At 44.9% G+C, this 24,229-nt stretch overlaps 1 protein-coding gene across 1 annotated transcript in view; it reads left to right on the top strand.

Moving 5' to 3' along the window:
- NOL6 (nucleolar protein 6) overlaps positions 1 to 24,229 on the top strand; it is a 79,975-nt gene that overhangs the window by 40,782 nt on the left and 14,964 nt on the right. The window contains exons 16-23 of the mRNA XM_040421164.1: positions 1,107 to 1,244; positions 2,253 to 2,370; positions 3,302 to 3,456; positions 3,570 to 3,733; positions 4,190 to 4,342; positions 5,172 to 5,269; positions 11,161 to 11,285; positions 22,116 to 22,205. Of these exons, the coding sequence (XP_040277098.1) occupies positions 1,107 to 1,244; positions 2,253 to 2,370; positions 3,302 to 3,456; positions 3,570 to 3,733; positions 4,190 to 4,342; positions 5,172 to 5,269; positions 11,161 to 11,285; positions 22,116 to 22,205 (1,041 nt within the window). The remainder of the gene's footprint in view (positions 1 to 1,106; positions 1,245 to 2,252; positions 2,371 to 3,301; positions 3,457 to 3,569; positions 3,734 to 4,189; positions 4,343 to 5,171; positions 5,270 to 11,160; positions 11,286 to 22,115; positions 22,206 to 24,229) is intronic.

Here is a 24,229-nt window from a genome sequence, read left to right as displayed (position 1 = left end):
CAGTGTCTGGGTCGCACCTTCCATCGCTGTCTTAGCCAAAGTGGACTGAATGGCAGACGGCCGAGGAGGAATCCACTGTTGAAAGCAAATCATAAAAAAGCGAGACTGGAATTTGCCAAAGTGCATATAGACAAGCTACAAAGCTTCTGTGAGAATGTCCTTCAGACAGATAAGACAAAACTGGATTTTTTTGGAAAGTCACATCAGTTCTGTGTTCACCCATGCAAAAATAGGAGGCTCGGTTATGTTTTGGGCTGCTCTGCTGCATCTGGCACAGGGTGTCTTGAATCTGTGCAGGGTACATTGAAATCTCAAGACTATCAAGGCCTTCTGGAGCCAAATGTGCTGGCCAGTGTCAGAAAGCTTGGTCTCAGTTGCAGATCATTTTCCTCCAACAGGATAATGACCCAAAACACACAGCTAAAAATTATCCAAGAATGACTAAGAGCAAAGCATTGGACTTCTATGAGCCCTGATCTAAATCCTATTGATCCCATCTGTGGAAGGAGCTGAAACATGCAGTCTGGAGAAGGCAACCTTCAAACCTGAGACATCTGGAGACGTTTGCACAGGAGAAGTGGTCCAAAATACCTGTGGACAGCTGCAGGAGTCTCACGGAGAGAGAAATCGCGTGATTGCCTCAAAAGGTTGTGCAGCAAAATATTAAGTTATGGGTATCAACATTTTTGTCCAGCCATTTTTTATTACATTGTTTTTTTTTATAAATGATTCTGTTGAACCACAATTCAAAAGCAACGTCCGATTTTCATTAGTTGATTTTCGGTAAATTTTTATTTATTATTACTTTAGTCAGTTTCAAGTTATTTCAGTGACCATTGTAGGTTTTTCTTTCTTTAATGGAAGGGTTCCAACTATTTTTTCCACGTGTGTAGATGATTCCTTCCAAGAACAGCCCCAAACCTGTTCATGAGTTTGATATTGCCCCTAGCTCAGCTCCATCGATTTGAATGAAAGTAAGCTGCAGGTCCACACACAAGCAGCGGACAGGTGTGGTGCTATTTTTGAAAGAAAGCAGTCCTGTTTTTTATAATTTTGTACATTCCCTTTAATGTTTAGAGTCTCATTAGTTGCCTTGCATGTTTCAGGGAGGTACAGGAGAGGAGCAGATGGTCAGTGCCATCCAGTCTTATGATGACCTGAGCAGGAAGCTGTGGAGCCTAGATGACCTTCCACTCACGGTCACTGCGGTCCAGGGAACGCACCCTGCACTGCGCTACACGGATGTAAGTTCTGATCATGTCTCGTCATGTAAACTACTATACTGTCTATGGTTATTATAGTTCACAAAGTTATGGATGAAGCATTTACTGTTAAATCACAGTAAATACAGATCTCTGGATCTTCCTTGTAGAAAATCTGTGATAACCAATATGGCTGACACAACAGCTGTTCCCTAGCTTTTCTAGAATCCAGGATAACAGATAAAAGAGCAAGGGGTGCATTGCTTCATATATCGGTGGGTTTGCCTTTCAGGACTCCAGGAAAGCTGTAGTGGTAGACGTATTTTTTGTCATCCTGCTTTCCTGAAAAACAATCTAAGGGTCCATTTACATGACCGTAGGCCGTCCTTGCCTGTAATGCAGGGCGTGGGCGTGTGAATCCCGTATCACAGATGCGGACCCATTAGCTTTAATGGGTCCGCTATTATCAAGATGCGGTGTGGAAGCTGTGGATCGGAAGTGTTTCCGCATGCTTTTTGGTCTGTGCCTCCGCACTGCAAAAGATAGGACATGTCCTATCTTTTGCCGTATATTGTGGATTGTCAAGTAAACGGGTCCACGCCGCAATACAGGATTCAAATGGCCGGTGTCTATGCATTGCGGACCGCTTACAGGCACGGACGGCTTACGTTCGTGTGAATGTACCCTAAGTCAGAGGTTGAAAGAAAAGTTATTATTTCTATTACTAGGTGTATTTCTAATCATGTAATTGACACAATGTTGCACATAAATGAGACCTTTAGAATACTGATCATTTACATAGACCTCCCTTAATGGCTACAGAGCATTTCTATAAAGACTACATCGACTACGACTACTGTATGTGGCGTCATTTATTAAGAATGGCTTCTTAGACGCGGGTCTTAATAATCCCTGCGCTGGAGGTGGATCCGCCGAAGTTATGAAGAGGCGCCGGCGTCAGTGGGAAAAAGTCGCAGATTGCGGCCCAAAGGTTATTTAATATAGGCGTATTTCTGCATAGTAAATGACCTCCTATGTTGTTTGCTCCAGGTGTTTCCTCCTACTCCAGTGAGGCCAGATTGGATTTTGTATAAATCAGTGTCCAACAAGAAGAATCTGGTTCCCTTGCTGGAAAAGCCTAGTCCAGCCTATATGTCTCCTATAAAAGGTAAGCAGTGCTGTGGATAACACTAGGTCTCCTGAAACCCCATGCAATGTGTCTTGGGGTATGTCTGTCCCAGCTGGCGGTAGGCAGGCCTGTGTGCATGTATTCTGAACTGGCATAGGGGAATAAGCTGCTGTCAGAGACACCTTTGGGCGACGTCTTATGTCTCAGAGAACAAAAGGATCAAGCCTGTTGAAATTCAACAGCCTGATCCTTCTTACCCTTTCCCCGACACGCATTAGATTGTAGACCGATCTCTCCACAATTAGTGACTTTGGCCAATGTACATCTAATATGTACGGACATCATTTTCCCACAATGCATTCTGACAGACGACCTTGCATTATAGTGTCTACCCTGTAGCATTCTTTATTCCTATGGACTCCATGTTGCTACTAGCAGGATGTTAAATGCAGCTCTGGATTTGAGTATAAGATTTGATTTGACTAAAGAGAATTTAAAGGGGGTCACTGGGAATGATTTTAAAATTGCCACCAGCAACCTAGAATATGAGCAGGGCTGGTTACCACCACTTGCAGAGCTTCCTAGGGGGGCGAGGGGACCGGGTCTCTCTACACTCCTTTACAAAAGAAGCAATCCTCCTGCCTATGATATGTTATCATGGCTGAGCAGCCTGACAGGAACACTCAATGATATGCAGTATATGCCAGTGTGTAGTATTTAGTGAGGCTCTGCCTCTTCACCCCCGCCAAGGCAGTGCAAGTGGACCTGCTCACATTCTAGGACAGGTATCCGGAGAACCCCCTTAAATTATCTTTAATCAAATCAAAGTGCTGGCACGGAGTATGTATAACTTTTTTTTCGTTATTTTGACCCCTTCAGTTTCCGACAACCCCCTTTTAAGCAAAGTTACTTTAATCTGTAAATGTATATTCCCGATTGTCAGTAGCTTTTCCCTTTTTTTCCACTGCAGTGATTTGTCACATAGAAGGAAGTGGGAAATGGCCTCAAGATAAAGATGCCGTTAAGAGGGTAAAAGCCGCCTTTCAGATTCGGCTGGCGGAACTCTTAAAAGACCAGCATGAATTACTTTGCAGAGCCACCGCCACTTATACTGATGTCTACAAGGTGAGGCCCTTTCTCCTTGGTGGCTCCTGTCTCGCCGTCCGCCATGCTGACCCTCTCCTGCCTTCCTATAGACCAGTATGGCTTTATTTGTCACTCCTCTTACATCTTTCTAGGATGGCTACCTTTTTCGTCTTCAAGTGGCGTATCACAGAGAGCCGCAGCTCATAAAGCAGTTCGTCACTCCAGATAAAATGCTGAAGTCACGCGACACAGAAGAATCGAGTCAGCTTGAACTGGAAACCATTCACTTGCCACATCTGACGAGCACCCTGCACGGGTGAGCATCGGGATACTGTTCCAGACACGGTATACTGTTACCGCATGCAAACAGGAGACGAATGATTAGCTGTTTATGGGACGATTTGACCTTCAGCATGGGAGACAGACTTGTGCTGCTAGTTAAAAGGGTTTGACAGGGGGAACAAAAGTTTTGTTAAAAAAAAAAAAAAAAAAAGGGTCAGGATGGGTGTAAAATAAAAATAATAATCATCACTCACCTCATCAATCCCAACCACTGCTGTTATGATGCCGCTTCCCCACTTCATGGTCCTGGCCCGACACACTGGAAATCCCTGCTTAGCCAATCGGTGGCTGAGGAAGCATTTCCGGCCATTTCCTGTGTGTTGAGCTGTACAGCGTGGAATGGCAGGGAATCGGTGAGGTGAGTGATGATTCCCATCCTGGACAGTCGGGCTCGCTCACTAGGTTCTAACCTCACTATTTGTCTCCTTAGCCTCCATCAGCAGCTTCCAGCGTTTGGCAGCACCTCGCGTCTTGCCAAGCGCTGGATCAGTGCTCAACTCTTTGCTGACAGCATCCCGGAAGAGTGTGTGGATCTTCTTGTGGCCTATCTCTTTCTGCATCCTGCACCGTTCACTACTCCAAGGTATCTTCCTCAGCTGAAAAGGTGGACATAGACACTAGATGTATATTGGCCGAGCCCGCTGATGTAATGTGTATTGGGGGCCTCCTGACTCTCGCCCTTCTGTAGAATACAATGAGAGAGATGATTTTTCCATTTTTTTTTTAATTTTTTTTTTTTTGATTCCCTAAAAGTAAATTTCAAGCCCAAAAAATTATTTGCAAGTGCAAAACTGACATCAGTGATCTGTCCTTGTATCATACATGTGGGTCAGGTCAGCCTAAGGCCCCATTTACATGACCGTATTTTTGGTCCGTGTCTGATCTGATATTTTACGGATCAAATGTGGACTCATTCATTGGGTTAGTTGGGATCCATTCAATGGGGCTGCAAAAAATGTGAACAGCACACCATGTGCTGTCCGCATCTGTATGTCTGTTCCAAAAAACATAGAACATGTCCTACATTTCTCAATCTTTCAGACAAGAATAGGCATTGTTACAATGGGTCTGCAAAAAAAATGGATGCACATGTCACACCAACGTCGTCCATGTTTTTGTGGATGCATTGAAATGAATGGGTCCACATCCGTTCCACAAAAATGCAGATTGGATGCGGAGCAAAGATACGGTCGTGTGAATGGGGCCTAACTCCTTTAATTTATACACTAAGATGGTGCTTTTAAAAATGGAGTAACAAAATGAATAAACTAATTTAACCCCAAAACATTAAATCATAGAAACATAGAATGTGTCGGCAGATAAGAACCATTTGGCCCATCTAGTCTGCCCAATAATCACCTGACAGTCTCCTCGTGTGAAGTGTGTGACATATATCTTCCATTCCCTTTCAGTTCTCCCCAGGTGGGCTTCCTCCGATTCCTTAATCTGTTGGCCTCATATGACTGGAAGAACAGCCCCCTCATTGTTAATCTCAATGGAGATCTGACTGGTGAGTGCTTATTATGGCAAAACCTGCATAATCACTGGATATGGTCCTGCTTCTTCGCAATGTAGCTCTGTTTGCTGTGTGTGTATATATAATGGACCTTGGAGGTTTCCTTCTCATAGACGCAAAATATTCATGATTGCTTCTTATCAGTCTTATGGCTCAATCACATGACCATATCCATTTTTGCAAAACATGGATACCGGCCGTGTGTGTGTTCCGCATTTTGCTGCTCGGAGCGTCCTTCCCTATGATAGAAATGCCTATTCTTGTCCGCAAAAACAGACAAGTATAGGACATGTTCAATCTCTTTTGCGGGGCCACGGTGTGCTGTCCGCATATCTTGCGGCCCCATTGAAATGAATGGGTCCACATCTGATCCGCAAAATTGCAGAACGGATGCGGACAGAAAATAGTTGTCCTAAACATCCCAAATGGCATGAAATAGATCTACTTCATCCTGGAACATAGCAGTCGTGTATTCCAGGGTCCTGACCTCCGTCACCTTATAGGTCGTTTCCAGAAGCGGGTGATAAGGCAGCCAGCTGCAGTCAGTACTTGTATTAATAGTTTAAGTGAGTGTTTCCTTATATGTGCTGGTGTAACATTAAGCAGGAAGGAAATGGGATCAGGTGATATTCTGCAGCCAAAAATATTACTCTAGAGTGCTGACTCTGGACCAGAAGGTGCGTATTAAAGGGCAGTTTCCCAAAAATGTGGTGCATCGTTCCCCTAGTTGTCCCGCATCTCCAACAGACCTCCCTGACTGCTGGGTTGAACCTATGGAGGAGATCAGGCGTGTGGTACCAGTACATTAAAATCTTATACTGGTTCTCTTGACAGAGAAGACATTGAAGACTTCGCTGCTCTCCTCCATATAAGACGCCACAGTGCGTCTGGTAGAGTTCTCCCTAAATATTCCTCCCATCGGACCATGTACGACTGTCTATGAATCCGTTCCGGGAAGGGGATCAACAAAATAGAGTAAATCTCAGATATCAAATCCTTCATATGCACCCCTCTTCTACAAACGCGCTCAAATGCCGTCTAGAGAGAGACATTGAACCCCAAGAAGATAGATTGGGAAAAATGTCTAATCTGGACATGAAAGTAGTTGGTCGAGGAGGGAAGGCTATATTTGCTCTGAGCAGCTGAGCAAGCTAACAGGTTCCTAGTGAATTGGTCTACAATGTCTGCAAAGCGAAAGACACCACGCTGAATCCATAGTCTCGTTGCTGAAGTAGTGAGACTCACTGGGAGTAGTGGACGATGCAAAAAAGAAGTCATGGAGGAATGACAGGAGATCAAGGGGAATCTACTACTACAGATCCGCCATATGGATTTAGTGCAGACCATGGGCCCTAAAAGTTCCCTATGTGGGGACGCATTATAGGGGCTAGACCATAGCAGAGAATTAGGGTGTATGGGAGCCAGCCAGAGTCTATCTGCATCCAGATAGAATAAGGCTGCAGAGATGCCCAAGCTGTGATGCAACGTAACTGAGCTGCCAAGTAATATTTGATCAGGTCAGGTACTCCCAGTCCACCCGAGACTTGCTAGACAGGAGAACAGACCTAGGGATCCTATGGGGTCTCTCAGCCCATATAATCGGAAGATCTGTGACTGAACAGATCTTTAAATCTTTTGAGAGGAACCAGGACGGGTAAGGTCTCAAACAGGTAAAGGATCTTAGGTAAGATTGTCATCTTTACTGCCTCAATGTGACCTAGAAAGGATATTGGGAGTGTTTGCAATCTGGCGAGGAGATCCCTAATTTCTTTATATACAGGTCCTTTTCAAAAAATTAGCATATTGTGATAAAGTTCATTATTTTCTGTAATGTACTGATAAACATTAGACTTTCATATATTTTAGATTCATTACACACAACTGAAGTAGTTCAAGCCTTTTCTTGTTTTAATATTGATGATTTTGGCATACAGCTCATGAAAACCCAAAATTCCTATCTCAAAAAATTAGCATATCATGAAAAGGTTCTCTAAACGAGCTATTAACCTAATCATCTGAATCAACTAATTAACTCTAAACACCTGCAAAAGATTCCTGAGGCTTTTAAAAACTCCCAGCCTGGTTCATTACTCAAAACCGCAATCATGGGTAAGACTGCCGACCTGACTGCTGTCCAGAAGGCCATCATTGACACCCTCAAGCAAGAGGGTAAGACACAGAAAGAAATTTCTGCACCTCTGTGGGAAGGAAAAAGTGTGGCAGAAAACGCTGCACAACGAGAAGAGGTGACCGGACCCTGAGGAAGATTGTGGAGAAGGACCGATTCCAGACCTTGGGGGACCTGCGGAAGCAGTGGACTGAGTCTGGAGTAGAAACATCCAGAGCCACCGTGTACAGGCGTGTGCAGGAAATGGGCTACAGGTGCCGCATTCCCCAGGTCAAGTCACTTTTGAACCAGAAACAGCGGCAGAAGCGCCTGACCTGGGCTACAGAGAAGCAGCACTGGACTGTTGCTCAGTGGTCCAAAGTACTTTTTTCGGATGAAAGCAAATTTTGCATGTCATTCGGAAATCAAGGTGCCAGAGTCTGGAGGAAGACTGGGGAGAGGGAAATGCCAAAATGCCTGAAGTCCAGTGTCAAGTACCCACAGTCAGTGATGCTCTGGGGTGCCATGTCAGCTGCTGGTGTTGGTCCACTGTGTTTTATCAAGGGCAGGGTCAATGCAGCTAGCCATCAGGAGATTTTGGAGCACTTCATTCTTCCATCTGCTGAAAAGCTTTATGAAGATGAAGATTTCAGTTTTCAGCACGACCTGGCACCTGCTCAGTGCCAAAACCACTGGTAAATGGTTTACTGGCCATGGTATTACTGTGCTCAATTGGCCTGCCAACTTTCCTGACCTGAACCCCATAGAGAATCTGTGGGATATTGTGAAGAGAAAGTTGAGAGACGCAAGACCCAACACTCTGGATGAGCTTAAGGCCGCTATCGAAGCATCCTGGGCCTCCATAACACCTCAGCAGTGCCACAGGCTGATTGCCTCCATGCCACGCCGCATTGAAGCAGTCATTTCTGCAAAAGGATTCCCGACCAAGTATTGAGTGCATTACTGAACTTAATTATTTGAAGGTTGACTTTTTTTGTATTGAAAACACTTTTCTTTTATTGGTCGGGTGAAATATGCTAATTTTTTTTGAATTTTGGGTTTTCATGAGCTGTATGCCAAAATCATCAATATTAAAACAAGAAAAGGCTTGAACTACTTCAGTTGTGTGTAATGAATCTAAAATATATGAAAGTCTAATTATCAGTACATTACAGAAAATAATGAACTTTATCACAATATGCAATTTTTTTTTAAAGGACCTGTATATGTGGGAAATTAAGTTTGTAGAGGTCTGTGTAACGGGGGGGAAAGGTTCACACCCAAGTATCGTAATGAGTCCTCCTTCCAACGAAAGGGAAAGTTTGCCCAAAGGGGGCCAAGGGTCGTCTGAGGTATATTGAGTGGTAGGGCCTCAGTTTTATGGGTGTTGACCTTATACCCCGACAGTCCTGCAAACTCTTGCAATATGGAGTGGAGGTTTGGGAGGGAGATATGGAGTTTAGTGATGGTGAGGAGGACATCTAGTGACAGCTTGAACTCTTTATCCCTGACCATGATACCCCTGACATCTTAGCAAGCCCTGATTTTAGCCGCTAGGGGTTCAGTACACATAGCGAATAGTAAGGGTGATAAGGGACATCCCTGTTGTGTTCCATTGACTATGTGTATTGGTCGAGACTCAGAGTGTGGAAGCTTGATTGTCGCCGTGGGGGAGTATAAACCTCGAATGGCCCGAACAAAAGGGCCAGAGAGACCGTATGCCTTCAAGGTGGCAAACAGAAACGGCCAATTTAGGCGGTCAAATGCTTTTTCGGCGTCCAGACTAAGAAGCAATGCCTCCTCTTCCGAGCAACCAACCACCTCCAGCAAGTCAATGGTTCGTTGTGTATTATCTACACCCTGTCGACATGGGACAAAACCTACCTAGTCTTTATGGATCAATGAGGGGAGAAAAGCATTTAGGTGAAAGGCCAGTATTTTAGTAAAAATCTTGAGGTCCAAATTAAGTAATGCAATAGACCTATAACTTTGACAGTCGAGGCGGTCTTTTCCGTGTTTCGGGATTAACGTGAGATATGAGTGGGACATATCAGTAGGCACCGCATCACCTGATAGGAATTCATTAAAGAGATTTGACATATGAGGGATCAACTCGGTCTTAAAATCTTGTAATATTTATAGGAAAAGCCATCAGGCCCAGGGGTCTTGGCCTCTGGTAGGTGGTCAATTACCTCCTCTATCTCCTCCTCAGTTACAGGTCCATTAAGGGCATTAACATCTGCAGTCGACAGGGTGGGGAGGTCACACGAGGTCAAGTATGTCTGCAATAAGCGCTCCCTAGCCTCTTTATTAGTGGGGAGATCACTGGGCAGATTATAGAGGGCGGTGTAGTATGTTGAGAATCGCTCTGCAATTTCCTTGGGGTCATAGTGGACGGTCTCATCTGCTCCCCTGACTGCACATGAGGCTGTTTGTGGGGGACGATTTCTTAGTTGCTTGGCCAACAATGTGTGAGGCTTAGTCCCCCATGCATAGTACCATTGTCGAGTATATAACATTAGTTTGTTGACCCTACCCATCCTATGTAGATGGGCTCAGGTGTCAACTATGCGCTTAAGCGTGCGGCGAGTTGGATGGGCAGACATTGCCTCCTCCAATTTATGCAATAGAGATTTCAGGGACCTAACTGTAGCTATTGAGTCCTTTTTTTTGTCTTGTGCCCAGGGCGATACAGTGCCCTCTTATGACCGCTTTATGGGCCTCCCATAGGAAACGCACATCCCTCACCGACCCTACACCTTTTATATATTTAATATTACTGACATAAAATGGCGCAGTCACTTTGGATATACATTGCACTACTCCTAATAATGATAGAACTCCATGGCTGATGTCGGGGGGTACTGTGGCTGGCATGTTCAGGGGTTATGGTGTTAAAACACTGTGGTTTGCAATGTGATGAGGGCCTGTGGCTGCCATGTTCAGGGGTCATTATGGCTGGCAATGTGGTGGGGCACTGTGGCTGCCATGTTCAGGGGTCATTATGGCTGGCAATGTGGTGGGTATAATTAGTGGGCACTGTGGCTGCCATGTTCAGGGGTCATTATGGCTGGCAATGTGGTGGGGCACTGTGGCTGGTATAATTAGAGGGCACTGTGGCTGCCATAGTCAGAGGACATTATGGCTGGAAATGTGATGGGGCACTGTGGCTGGTATAATTAGTGGGCACTGTGGCTGCCATAGTCAGAGGACATTATGGGCGGCAATGTGATGGGGCACTGTGGCTGGCATGGTCAGGGGGCATTATGGCTGCTAATGTGATGAGGCACTGTGTACCAACTGTGTATCACTCATAGGATTTATATTTTCCAATTTTAATTAATAATTCTAATTATGGTTGCGTCTTATAGTCCAAAAATACAGTATACAGTATATTGCAAATTGTTACATTATCCTGAGGATTGGTCATTAATATTAAAATCCTGGAAAACTCCTTTAAAAGTAAATGACATTAATGCTGGGTCTCACTCCCCTTTTCTAAAATTCACATCCTCATCTATCTCTTCGTTGAACTTGATGGACCTATGTCTTTTTCTTTTTTTTCAACCGTATTAACTATGTAGCTAAGTAAACAGATTGATTAGATGGAAAAAGCGTAGTATACTACAATTTTGCATCCTTTTTTTTTTTAACATATATTCTCAAACATGGGACAAAATGTGATGTGAACATAGCCTAAAGTGGTGTTGGCAGGTCAGGTTTTCTTTCTGAAGGCAGGGTTGTATTTTTAAGTTTACCTTCTTTCTGTTTTTCCCAGACACTGACCTCACTGAGATTCAGAATGACTTTACTGAGGCACGTGCTGAGCTCCCGGTAATGTTCATTGCAACTCCAGTGGACAGGAAGATGTCCTTGTGGACCAAGCAAAAGCCAACTGCTCAGGTAAGGGGATCACTTTCATCCCATTCTCGCTCCTCTCCGTCTGTGGTTATTATCTGTCAGGACCACTACTGGATCTCCAAAGCAGGGGTTGACTCTTTCCATTCACTTCTATGGGAGTCTGACTTAGACTCCCATAGAAGTGAATAGAAAGAGCCACACGTGTGTGACCACCTCACTATTCACTCTGGATATGGCAGCCAGCAGCTTGCAAGTCTTTGCATGCACAGTTTGTTTTATATATTCCAGAGCTGCACTCACTATTCTGCTGGTGCAGTCACTGTGTACATACATTACATTACTGATCCTGAGTTACATCCTGTATTATACCCCAGAGCTGCACTCACTATTCTGCTGGTGCAGTCACTGTGTACATACATTACATTACTTATGCTGTACTGATCCTGTATTATACTCCAGAGCTGCACTCCCTATTCTGCTGTAGGGTTGCACTGGGTATCAAATTATCGATACCCAATCGATACTTTTGTACCCCGATTGATTCCATGCACAGCCTAGTATCACTGAGAGAATATGGCACGCGCTGCTTTCGGCGTGCACCATGTTATCCTGAGCCGGCACAGTGGAGAAGGAGGGAGTCCCTCTCTTCCTCCCCACTGTGTGCGGCTGCTACTGGCCACCAATGTGAACAGAGAGGATTAGGAGGGGAGGGACTGTGGCCACTGCGCCACCAATGAATATAGTTCATGCCTGAATACAAACGTAGGCTGCGGGTGCTGGCCATATCCCGCACCCGGCCTCTATGACTGCACCCTGCGATCCACCGCAGTTAACCCCTCATGTGCCGCACCTAAGGGGTTAATTGCGGCGGATCGCAGTGAGCATGGAGGCCAGGTGCCGGCTATATCCTATACCAGGCAGTCTACGTTTGTATTCAGGCATAAACTATATTCATTGGTGGCTCAGTGGCCACAGTCCCTCCCCTCCTACTCCCTCTCTTCTCAGTATTATATTAATTGCGGTCCCCCCCCCCTTCCCCCATCCACAGTATTATAGTCATTGGTGGTGCAGTGACCCCCTCCTCCCCAGTATTATAAGTCCTTGGTGGCAGTGGCCCCAGGGTCCCCCCTCCTCATCCATTGGTGGCACAGTGGCAGCTTCTGATCGGAGCCCCAGCTGGACGCTGCTTAAGCCCTGGCTGCCATTGTAAGCTCCCTGCTGCGTGCACAAAGCACAGGGCAGCAGGGAGAGTAAAGTCGTATTCACCCTATTAGAGATATATTAGAGTGAATAGGAAAAGGGATTAAAAGATCTCAGGTTCTAGCCCCTAAGGGGAGAAATAGTTATTAAATAAAAAGTTTAAAAAAAAGTTAAAATCCCCCCCCCCCCCATATTAAAATTTTAAATCGCCCCCTTTCCTAATTTTATATACAAAAATATAAACACAATAAAAAATAAATATGTTACAAATCACCACATCCGCAATTAACCATTTATTGGTCACCTTGTCTCCCCCCCCAAAAAGAAATAGGGTAGGACTGGTCTATTATGGGCCGGACCTTCCATAAAATCCGTAATGCACAAGGCTTTTTTTTTTTGTTTTTTTGTTTTTATTTATTTTTTTGTGTGGTATCGAATGGTAATGAGTATCGCAATACTTTTTTATGGTATCAAATCAAAATTTTGGTATTGTGACCACCCTATTCTGCAGGTGGAGTCACAGTGTACATACATTTCATTACTTATCCTGTACTGATCCTGAGATACATCCTGTATTATACTCCAGAGCTGCACTCACTGTTCTGCTGGTGAATTCACTGTGTACAAACATTATTAGGCTACGTGCACACGAAAGTTGTTTGTTTCTGTGTCCGTTCAGTTTTTTTTTTGTGGATAGGATGCGGACCCATTCATTTCAATGGGTCCACAAAAAACTGTCCGCATCAGTATGTCCGTTCCGTTGCTCTGTAAAAAAAATAGTGCATGTCCTATTTTTTTCTAGTTTGAGGACAAGGATAGGCATTATTACAATAGATCCGCAAAAAAAACTAATCCGCAAAAAAAAAAGGATGCCATACGGAACATTATCCATTTTTTTTTTTTGTGGATCCATTGTAATAATGCCTATCCTTGTCCGCAAACTAGAAAAAAATAGGACATGCACTATTTTTTTTGCGCACCGCAAAACACATACGGTCATGTGCATGTAGCCTTATCCTGTACAGGGCTCCAGATGGCGACCTAAATGGTCTCCAATGCGACTTAGAATTGCAAAATGGCGCCAAGACTTTGTTGTCTTGTCGCCATTTGCGCCTGGACCCTCCGTTGCTCTGCCTCTTTAAGCTTTGCTTTGCTCTGCGGGCAGTGGATCGTGTGTACGGGACTGTAAGGTCAGGATGCTGCTGGGATGATGAAGGCTGGCATGGCGAGAGACTGCACGGAGAACCGCTTCAGGGAGGTGCTGGAGCGCTTCGTTGCTGTGGGACCGGGCGGAGAGCCGGCATCTGCTGGAGAACTTTCTGTGGGAGCTCTTCCCGGCCGAGCTGGTGAACAGAGGAGATATATTTAAACAGAGGGCCTCGCAGCTGCGTGTGAATACACCCTTAGGCTACATTCACACGAACGTACTTTGTTTCCCTGTCTGTATGTCCGTTACGTAGCCCCGCAAAAAAGATAGAAATTGTCAGTTTTGCAGACAAAGATAGACATTGTTACAATCCATGCCACGGACATCATCCGTTTTGTTTTGCGGATCCGCAATTTGCGGAGTGTACTAATCCTGAGTTACATCCTGTATTATACTCCAGAGCTGCACTCACTATTTTGCAGGTTGTAGTCATTGTGCACATATATTACATTACTTATCCGGTACTGATACTGAGTTACATCCTGTATTATACTCCAGAGCTGCACTCACTATTCTACTGGTGCAGTCACTGTGTACATACATTACATTACTTATCCTGTACTGATCCTGAGTTACATCCTGTATTATACTCCAGAGCTGCACTCACTGTTCTGCAGGTGTAGTCATTGTGCACATATATTACATTACTTATCCGGTACTGATACTGACTTACATCCTGTATTATATTCCAGAGCTGAGATTCCCCAGCCGCCCCTTCCTGTTTAATGTCCCCACACAGCATTCTTTATGGACTTGCATTCAGTGATCTGATGTAGGAAAAACAAACTATTCCTCTGCTCTATAGGAGCTCGAGTTGCTGACTGTTTCCAGTAGCAGAATTGTGAACACTGCTCTGGGCTATAATACAGGTTGTATCTTGGGATCTGTACAAGATCACTGTAAGGCCCCTTTCACACGGGCAAGTATTCCGCGCGGATGCGATGCGTGAGTTGAACGCATTGCACCCGCACTGAATCCTGACCCATTCATTTCTATGGGGCTCTGCACACGAGCGGTGATTTTCACGCATCACTTGTGCGTTGCGTGAAAATCGCAGCATGCTCCTCTTTGTGCATTTTTCACGTAACACATGCCCCATAGAAATGAATGAGGTCGCGTGAAAATCGCAAGCAAGTGCGGATGCGGTGCGATTTTCACGCACTGTTGCTAGGTGACGATCGGGATGGAAACCCGATCATTATTATTTCCCCTTATAACATGGTTATAAGGGAAAATAATAGCATTCTGAATACAGAATGCATAGTAAAATAGGGCTGGAGGGGTTAAAAAAATAAATAAATAATAATTTAACTCACCTTAATCCACTTGTTTGCGCAGTCGGCATCTCCTTCTGTCTTCATCTGTGAGCAATAGAACCTTTGATGACATCACTACACTCATATGATCCATCACCATGGTGATGGATCATGTGATGGGCCATGTGATGAACGCAGTGACGTCATCAAAGGTCCTATTGCTCACAGATGAAGACGAGATGCGGGCTGCGAGACCAAGTGGATTACGGTGAGTTAAATTATTATTATTTTTTTTTTTATCCCCTCCAGCCCTATTGTACTATGCATTCTGTATTCAGAATGCTATTATTTTCCCTTATAACCATGTTATAAGGGGAAATAATACAATCTACACTACAACTAACCCAAACCTGAACTTCTGTAAAGAAGTTCGGGTCTGGATACCACAGTCGGTTTTTTATCACGCGCGTGCAAAACACATTGCACCTGTGCGATAAAAACTGAACATCGGAACGCAATCGCAGTCAAAACTGACTGCAATTGCGTTCCTACTCGCGCAGGTTTGCCGCAATGCACCGGGACGCATCCGGACCTAATCCGGACACCCCCGTGTGAAAGAGGCCTAATGGGATGGCATAAGGGGCAGCAGAGCGAACAGCAAACCGTCAGAAACGGGGTTCTTCTTCACATGTCTATAGATTTGCCCCTCTGATATCATTCATGTAATGTTTCTGTGGAGGGGACTTTCCATCTATTCTCACCTGGTCACGGATTAAAGGAGTAGGGCTTTGATAATTGATTACCCCTGTGACTTGAGCCTGAAATTTCCAGACGTTGCTGATGTAAGCCGACACGTGGGCATTCCAGATCTTGTTCCTTGCAATCTGTGCCAACATGGCTCACTGTAATGCAGTCAATTTCATTTTAAAGGCTTGGAAAAAAAAATTAGGAATGAACTCATCTAATCTGTCTTAAATCAAATCATCCCACAGTGACTGTGTGGAGGGCAAGTCTGTACAGAGGTGAAGGCTGCCAGGCACACCAGCCCTTCCCATGTAGCCCATCATGTCCGGGCTGGCCAGTCTGTGCCATGACTGAACCAGAACCTAATTCATGCAGACACGTAGTCTTATCCATTTGTATGTCTAATGCATTTCACGGATGCATTTCATTGTGGGAGATGTAGCTCTGTAATATTAGGCTGTTGTATGGTGCTGAATGTAAGGACACAATGCTTTTCACATGACGGGGTGTCCCCAAAGCTGGGGACGCTCCCCCAACTAGGGTCTGACATCTCAGCAAGCCCTGACAAAATGGCGCTGAGTAGCAGTGCAAACACAGAGGTTCTGCTTCCACTAGTGGAGCATCAGCTGCGCATGCGCCACTGCACTTCTGGGTGGTGAGGCACGAACAGTCGCTGCTCCAGTAGTGAAAGCAGAGCCTCTTCTCTTGTGCGGCTTCTTGGAGCAGAGGTGCGGGTGCACGGTTGTCATGGCCGGCCGAGATGTCCAGCCCAGTCGATCAAGTGGCTTAGGGACAACCAGTCACTGGTGCACACAACTCTTTGATGGGACGAATCGATTCTTACAAATCGATTCACTCATCTCTAGTAGCGCATGCGACTTTCTAATCAAGATGTCTGCTTGCAGTCAGTGAATGAAAACGTTTACACCCAGAGTCTGGTGGTAGAAAGCAATCAGCTGAAAAATATTAGGTCACTTGCAGCAAGCACAGGACTTCAAAATGGTGAAGAACTGAATGACAAAGTCATTGTGAAAGTTGCAGAACTGGGTACCCCCTCCATTAAGTGAACATGCCCCAATAGAGCAAATGACCAGTGATGGTCCTGTTGTATTTAACCCCATTTGAAACAAAACCCTAGCAATATTTCTCTTTGGGTGTTATCAGTATTCACATTTAATGTGTGTGCGTAGATTTACGACTAGGGTGGTCTGCCGAAAGGCGTCACGTTCACGTGCCTGTGAGGCTTAAAGTAGAAAGCAGTCGGCACTCGACTTAGGACTCAGTCCGCACGAGAAGGAAAAGCTTCCAGAACGTTATATAATAAATCTCAGCGGACGTTCTCTCTTGTATCTATATGCTTGTTTTTATTCCATCAGTTCAAAGGATAATAGACAGTACACTGCGTGCAGAATTATTAGGCAAATGAGTATTTTGACCACATCATCCTCTTTATGCATGTTGTCTTACTCCAAGCTGTATAGGCTCGAAAGCCTACTACCAATTAAGCATATTAGGTGATGTGCATCTCTGTAATGAGAAGGGGTGTGGTCTAATGACATCAACACCCTATATCAGGTGTGCATAATTATTAGGCAACTTCCTTTCCTTTGGCAAAATGGGTCAAAAGAAGGACTTGACAGGCTCAGAAAAGTCAAAAATAGTGAGATATCTTGCAGAGAGATGCAGCACTCTTAAAATTGCAAAGCTTCTGAAGCGTGATCATCGAACAATCAAGCGTTTCATTCAAAATAGTCAACAGGGTCGCAAGAAGCGTGTGGAAAAACCAAGGCGCAAAATAACTGCCCATGAACTGAGAAAAGTCAAGCGTGCAGCTGCCAAGATGCCACTTGCCACCAGTTTGGCCATATTTCAGAGCTGCAACATCACTGGAGTGCCCAAAAGCACAAGGTGTGCAATACTCAGAGACATGGCCAAGGTAAGAAAGGCTGAAAGACGACCACCACTGAACAAGACACACAAGCTGAAACGTCAAGACTGGGCCAAGAAATATCTCAAGACTGATGAAATGAGAGTGAGTCTTGATGGGCCAGATGGATGGGCCCGTGGCTGGATTGGTAAAGGGCAGAGAGCTCCAGTCCGACTCAGACGCCAGCAAGGTGGAGGTGGAGTACTGGTTTGGGCTGGTATCATCAAAGATGAGCTTGTGGGGCCTTTTCGGGTTGAGGATGGAGTCAAGCTCAACTCCCAGTCCTACTGCCAGTTTCTGGAAGACACCTTCTTCAAGCAGTGGTACAGGAAGAAGTCTGCATCCTTCAAGAAAAACATGATTTTCATGCAGGACAATGCTCCATCACACGCGTCCAAGTACTCCACAGCGTGGCTGGCAAGAAAGGGTATAAAAGAAGAAAATCTAATGACATGGCCTCCTTGTTCACCTGATCTGAACCCCATTGAGAACCTGTGGTCCATCATCAAATGTGAGATTTACAAGGAGGGAAAACAGTACACCTCTCTGAACAGTGTCTGGGAGGCTGTGGTTGCTGCTGCACGCAATGTTGATGGTGAACAGATCAAAACACTGACAGAATCCATGGATGGCAGGCTTTTGAGTGTCCTTGCAAAGAAAGGTGGCTATATTGGTCACTGATTTGTTTTTGTTTTGTTTTTGAATGTCAGAAATGTATATTTGTGAATGTTGAGATGTTATATTGGTTTCACTGGTAAAAATAAATAATTGAAATGGGTATATATTTGTTTTTTGTTAAGTTGCCTAATAATTATGCACAGTAATAGTCACCTGCACACACAGATATCCCCCTAAAATAGCTAAAACTAAAAACAAACTAAAAACTACTTCCAAAAATATTCAGCTTTGATATTAATGAGTTTTTTGGGTTCATTGAGAACATGGTTGTTGTTCAATAATAAAATTAATCCTCAAAAATACAACTTGCCTAATAATTCTGCACTCCCTGTATAAGGACGCGTTGCGGCCCATATAGCCTTCATCAGCTCAATGTATAATACATTCTTGCACACTTTTATAACAAGGCTGATTAGACACGTGGAGTGTGCTTAAACACATATCAATCAAATAATGACGCGTATGCAAACAATAATTAGCTCAATTAAATAGTATAACATAATATTAAAGTTGACGATACCACTCAGGAGATCAATCATCCGAGGTTTCCAGTCTGCAAAAAGAAATATTCATGTAGTTACATGCATTAACGAGTACCACTTTTATAGATGAACAATCTCATAATCTCTGTTCAACCCCCTGGGCTGCAATGTGCCCAGGGTATGGATCCAGTATGCTTCCCTGCTGAGTAATTTTTTTTTTTAATATCACCCCATCACCTAGGTCAGTGGTGCACAACCATTTTTCGTCTGAGGGCCGCACTAGACTTGGTATAAATTTTGCGGGATGGAACCAGGTAGCTTTGCCAGAAAGAAATGCAAACGCTATGAGGGGGCACGTGTGAGCATTACTACTGTGAAGAGGGCACATATCTGGCATAACTACTGTGAGGGGGCACATCTGGGCATAACTACTGTGAGGGGGCACATATCTGGGCATAACTACTGTGAGGGGGCACATATCAGGGCATAACTACTGTGAGGAGGGTACATATCAGGGCATAACTACTGTGAAGAGGGCACATCTGGGCATAACTACTGTGAGGGGGCACATATCTGGGCATAACTACTGTGAGAGGGCACATATCTTGGCATTATTACTGTGAGGGGGCACATTTCTGGGCATAACTACTGTGAGGGGGCATGTGTGAGCATTAAGTCTGTAAAGAGGGCACATATCTTGGCATTATTACTGTGATGGGGCATGTGATGTATACATGTGTGTAATGTGATGATCACACACTGCACAACATACATTACACACATGTATACATCACATACTGCGCTGTCACCTTCTTCTGCAGGTCTACCTTGATGTCTGGTCTTTAGGCTTCAGTCAGATCCTCCACCGCCATGCTTGCGCCGTGTGCCCGACACCACCAGGAGCTGGCCCCTCCTCCTTTCATCTCCCGCCGGCTTCTCCTACAGCAGGGCGCTCTATCGCTCCAGTGCCCGCCCAATCTTACCAATCAGGGGCGTAGCTAGAAATGACTGGGCCCCATAGCAAAAAAAATTATGGGCCGCCCCCTCCCGGATCTCCCACCCCCACATACCTATTGGACCTCCCACCCCTTCCAGAGCTCCCACCCCTTCAGTGTCCTCCACAGATCCCCCCCCCCCCCCCTTCAGTGTCCTCCACAGACCCCCCCCCCCTTCAGTGTCCTCCACAGATCCCCCCCCCCCTTCAGTGTCCTCCACAGATCCCCCCCCCCCCTTCAGTGTCCTCCACAGATCCCCCCCCTTCAGTGTCCTCCACAGATCCCCCCCCCCTTCAGTGTCCTCCACAGATCCCCCCCCCCCTTCAGTGTCCTCCACAGATCCCCCCCCCCTTCAGTGTCCTCCACAGATCCCCCCCCCTTCAGTGTCCTCCACAGATCCCCCCCCTTCAGTGTCCTCCACAGATATCCCCACCCACCCAGAGCCGCTTCCTAGCTAATTTATTCACTGCACTTGCCTTTGTGAAATTGAAGAGAAGTGCCGTAATCTCGCACAGGCGCACTGGCAGAGGCCAGGAAGACGGTGCATGCGGGTGTGCTGGTATAGGAAATAACAAATTGCCGGTCCGTATAGTCGATTTGTGTCTACAAATGCTATCTCTCACTGTTTGCATAGTTTCCCCAATGTAAATTAAGCCACATGGGCATTTTATTAAGTAAATAACATTAGTGGAGTCACACGTGAAGTACCCCTGAACAGGGAAGGCCCTGCCCGCATATGGATGATGGAAAATGTAATGTATAATAATGTGTGAACATTGCGCACAATGCAAGCAGGGATCCTTTTTCAAAAAGATCTGTCGTGGAACGCCTCTCAGGGGGCCAATATCTGCGTGTACTAGCTGATCACGATAGGTCTGCGTTTGTTACAAATTAATGGAGGGTTATTAAATGCCACAACTTGTGGATAGGATCTCCCTAGCAATGACCAATGTTTGCGGATGATGTAGTCAAACCGCTTGTTAAAAGGGTGAAATTTATGTGAGAAGACTATCCTAGGATTTTTCTCTTATCTGATCCCCTTGTACTCACTGCCTCCTTTACGATTTTCTCAGGATAGCCCTTCACCTTAAATCTCTCAACCATTTTGCATATTCTCTGTCCCTGTATCTCTGGATTAGAAACTATACGTCTCACTCGCTTAACCTGCAATTTAGGAATCGCCTACAATAGAGAACGTCCGCTGAGATTTATTATATAACGTTTTTTAAATATATGGCATCCTTTTTTTCTTTTTCTTTTTTGTACAGAGCTGAGATGCCTGAGAAGCATCTGGATTTTCTCTCTTTTCCGTCAGTGGGGGAGCTGATGGGCTCCTTATCTCTGCTTTTTGACCTTTATAAACACTCATTATAGCTCAGTTCTCCTCTTACTGATAAGAATGTGGCTTAAATAACAGTTTAAGACCTCTTAGTAGTTTACAGATGAGGGTTATTAGATGACAGGAACAAAGTGAAATTACCAGTCACACAGTTACAAAAGCAGTAAATTCTTTGTGACAGAACAGTTCAATATTTTTAATAAAGGCCAATTGAAAAAATTATTTTTAGCCAAAAATGAGTAAAATGCAATCATAAACAAAAAATACTTCTGAAGGTGTACATAGCCTTTAAAGGGAACCTGTCACCGGGATTTTGTTAATTTACATATGTATCAAATAGGTTTTGTTTTACACAATAAAAGCACACAGAGCTTTGGGGACTGGGTATTGCGGATGTGCTAGCGGCCATCTAGAAACCCATGTCCTCAGCTCTATACACAAAATCCCAGTGACCGGTTCCTTTTAACAGATCTTCTACAACTTAGTTACCACTGCATCTCGTTGCCTTGTGTGGAAGGACATCATAACTATACTGAGCAAATAATAAAAGGGGGGTCCTATCCAAATTTTATGTATTTCTTTAATTAGCTGAATATGCAATGAAATGAGTTGCACTAACTTCCCCATCCCCACTCTTTCCCTGGTCCCCCTCCAGTGTATACTTGGCTCCAGTGTCACGGAGGTCCACAGTGTAAAAGAGGAGCTGTCACCTCTCCTGACAGGTCTGTTTTAGTAACTACTTGCATTCCCCATGTAATAAAAATTCTGGGGCATCTATTGTTATTACTGTAGGCTGTGCCATTCCTGTATTATTCCTGCTAGAAGTTTACAGATAAATTGCCGGCAGTCTGCAGTAAAGTTACTGCTGGGTGTTACCAGTAGCTGGTGTTTCTTTGACTAACTGGTGTAGGGGCCTTTAGTCATTCGATATGTTGCTTTGCCGTAAACTTGGGAGCTTTTACAGGACATTTGAGCCATCATTGTATTATAATGGGATAATGATGATGTTATTGCTGTCTGTAAGTCGTGTGCATCTTTTCCCAGATCTTGCAGCGTCTCATCATCCTCGCCTCGGAGTCTCTGCTGACCCTGGAGAAGCAGCTGATGCAACCATCTGAGAGCAGCGACATTAAGGTGAGTGAGACATTCAGATAACTGTGGACAGCAGGGTCTCTACGTATCCAGCATTGGATCAACCACTTGCCTAGAAGCTGGCATTAAGTGGGTTCTCCCACTCCACCAAATGGCATTTATCATGTAGAGAAAGTTAATACCAGGCACTTACTAATGTATTGTGATTGTCCATATTGCCTCCTTTGCTGGCTGGATTCATTTTTCAATCACATTATACACTGCTTGTTTCCATGGTTATGACCACCCTGCAATCCGCCAGTGGTGGTCGTGCTTGCACACTATAGGAAAAAGCACCTGCCTCTCTGGTGGCCGGGACCGTGGGAGTGTGCGCATAAGACTGTGCTTTTTCTTTAAGTGTGCGTGCTCGACCACCGCTACCGAATTGCACGGCGGTTGCAACCATGGAAACGAGCCGTGTGTAATGTGATGTGATGGAAGAATGAATGAAGGCAGTATGGACAATCACAATACATTAGTAAGCACCTTGTATAAAGTTTCTCTACATGATCAATGCCATTTGCTAAAGTGGAACAACCCCTTTAAAGGAGTTATCTGACCTATAACTAAGCAGAGGCTTGTGGGGAGGGAGTGTAAATGGTAAATGAGAGTCACTCACCTTGTGAAGGTCCTGTGATCTCAGTGGCTTCATCAGTCATGTTTGCAGTACGGTCACGTCACTGCAAAGGCTTAGTGGTAACTTGAGTAGGAATGACAAGGCATCATTCCGCACTTGGCTGGGAAAGGATCAGTCACACTGGATTGGTGGGACTCTCCTTAGGTGAGTATCTCGTGTTCATCATTTCACACACATATACCCACAGCCTCTGTTTAGTTTTAATCCATCTGGTTGGATTGCTGAGTCCTCTTACTCTTACTGTACAGCAGCGTCCACAGGAAAGATCCTGGAGGCTGGTTAGAGTGGTCTCCGGGCAGGTGATCACTGTGACAGCTCTGGGACTCATGGCTTGATTAAAAGTGTGTAATAAGCCAAAACGTATCTTTTTTTTATTTTTACACTTGATGGGAATCTAATAAGGACTGGGAGAAATGAGATGCTGGCATTGTTTTACTATATTTGACTATGGTTTTTGGTGGGATGGATCTTACCATCGCAACGCCTGGTTGCATTTCCTGATGATTTGAGGTACAGTAATGCTGTCTTCATGTATTTTGTCCACTGTGACAACCTGTCACAGTGAGTAACAGCACTCTTCTCCAGCAGTCAACCTGCTGCCAGATGTAAATTCGCCTCTCCAGGGAATCCCACTCCTGGACCGACATGCAGGAGAAAGAGTTGGTGACAGCATTCAAAATCTTCCAGCAAAATTTTCTTTTTTAGGGCTCATTCACACGACCATATGGCCGTGGTTGGTGCTCGTATTGCGGTCCGCAATACACGGGCCCCAGCTGTGTGAACTCCGTGCTGTGGATCCAGAACCATTGAGCTGAATGGGTTCACGATGCGCACGATATGGCAAAAGATAGGGCATGTCCTATCTTTTGCAGATCAGCGGAACAAATTGGGCGCCCACGGAAACATTTGGAAGCACTTCCGTGGGCTTTTGGGTCCGTGCCTCCGCACTACAAAAGATAGGACATGCCCTATTTTTTGCCGTATGTGCAGATCGTAGCAGGGAGTTCTCACGGTCGGAGCCCATGCATTGCGGACTGCTATTTGTGGTCCGCATCATGGGCATGGCGACCATACAGTCATGTGAATGACCCCTTAATTACATGTCCCACATGGCAGGTTGAAACTTTTTAAACCTATGGGGTCTTTGTTCTTATGCTAGGGCATAGGATGACCAACAGAGGACATTATTAATATATGTGACCCGAGAAAATATAGAAATCTGGCAAGTTTTACATCAAACACGTGGCATTACACTACAACTCCCGAAATTCTTGGATGTGTTCATTCACAAGAGCAGACACTACCGTAGACAGAGAAATGGATTTCCGATGAATTTGTACATTGTCTGTTCCTCATTGTCCCCTGCAGGGGGAGCTGCAGCTTCACAGCC

This window comes from Bufo bufo, chromosome 2, assembly GCF_905171765.1.
Source record: "Bufo bufo chromosome 2, aBufBuf1.1, whole genome shotgun sequence".
Classification (NCBI taxonomy): Eukaryota; Metazoa; Chordata; class Amphibia; order Anura; family Bufonidae; genus Bufo; species Bufo bufo.
Note: the sequence above shows the minus strand (reverse complement) of the source record. Positions and strands in the feature narration are given on the sequence as shown.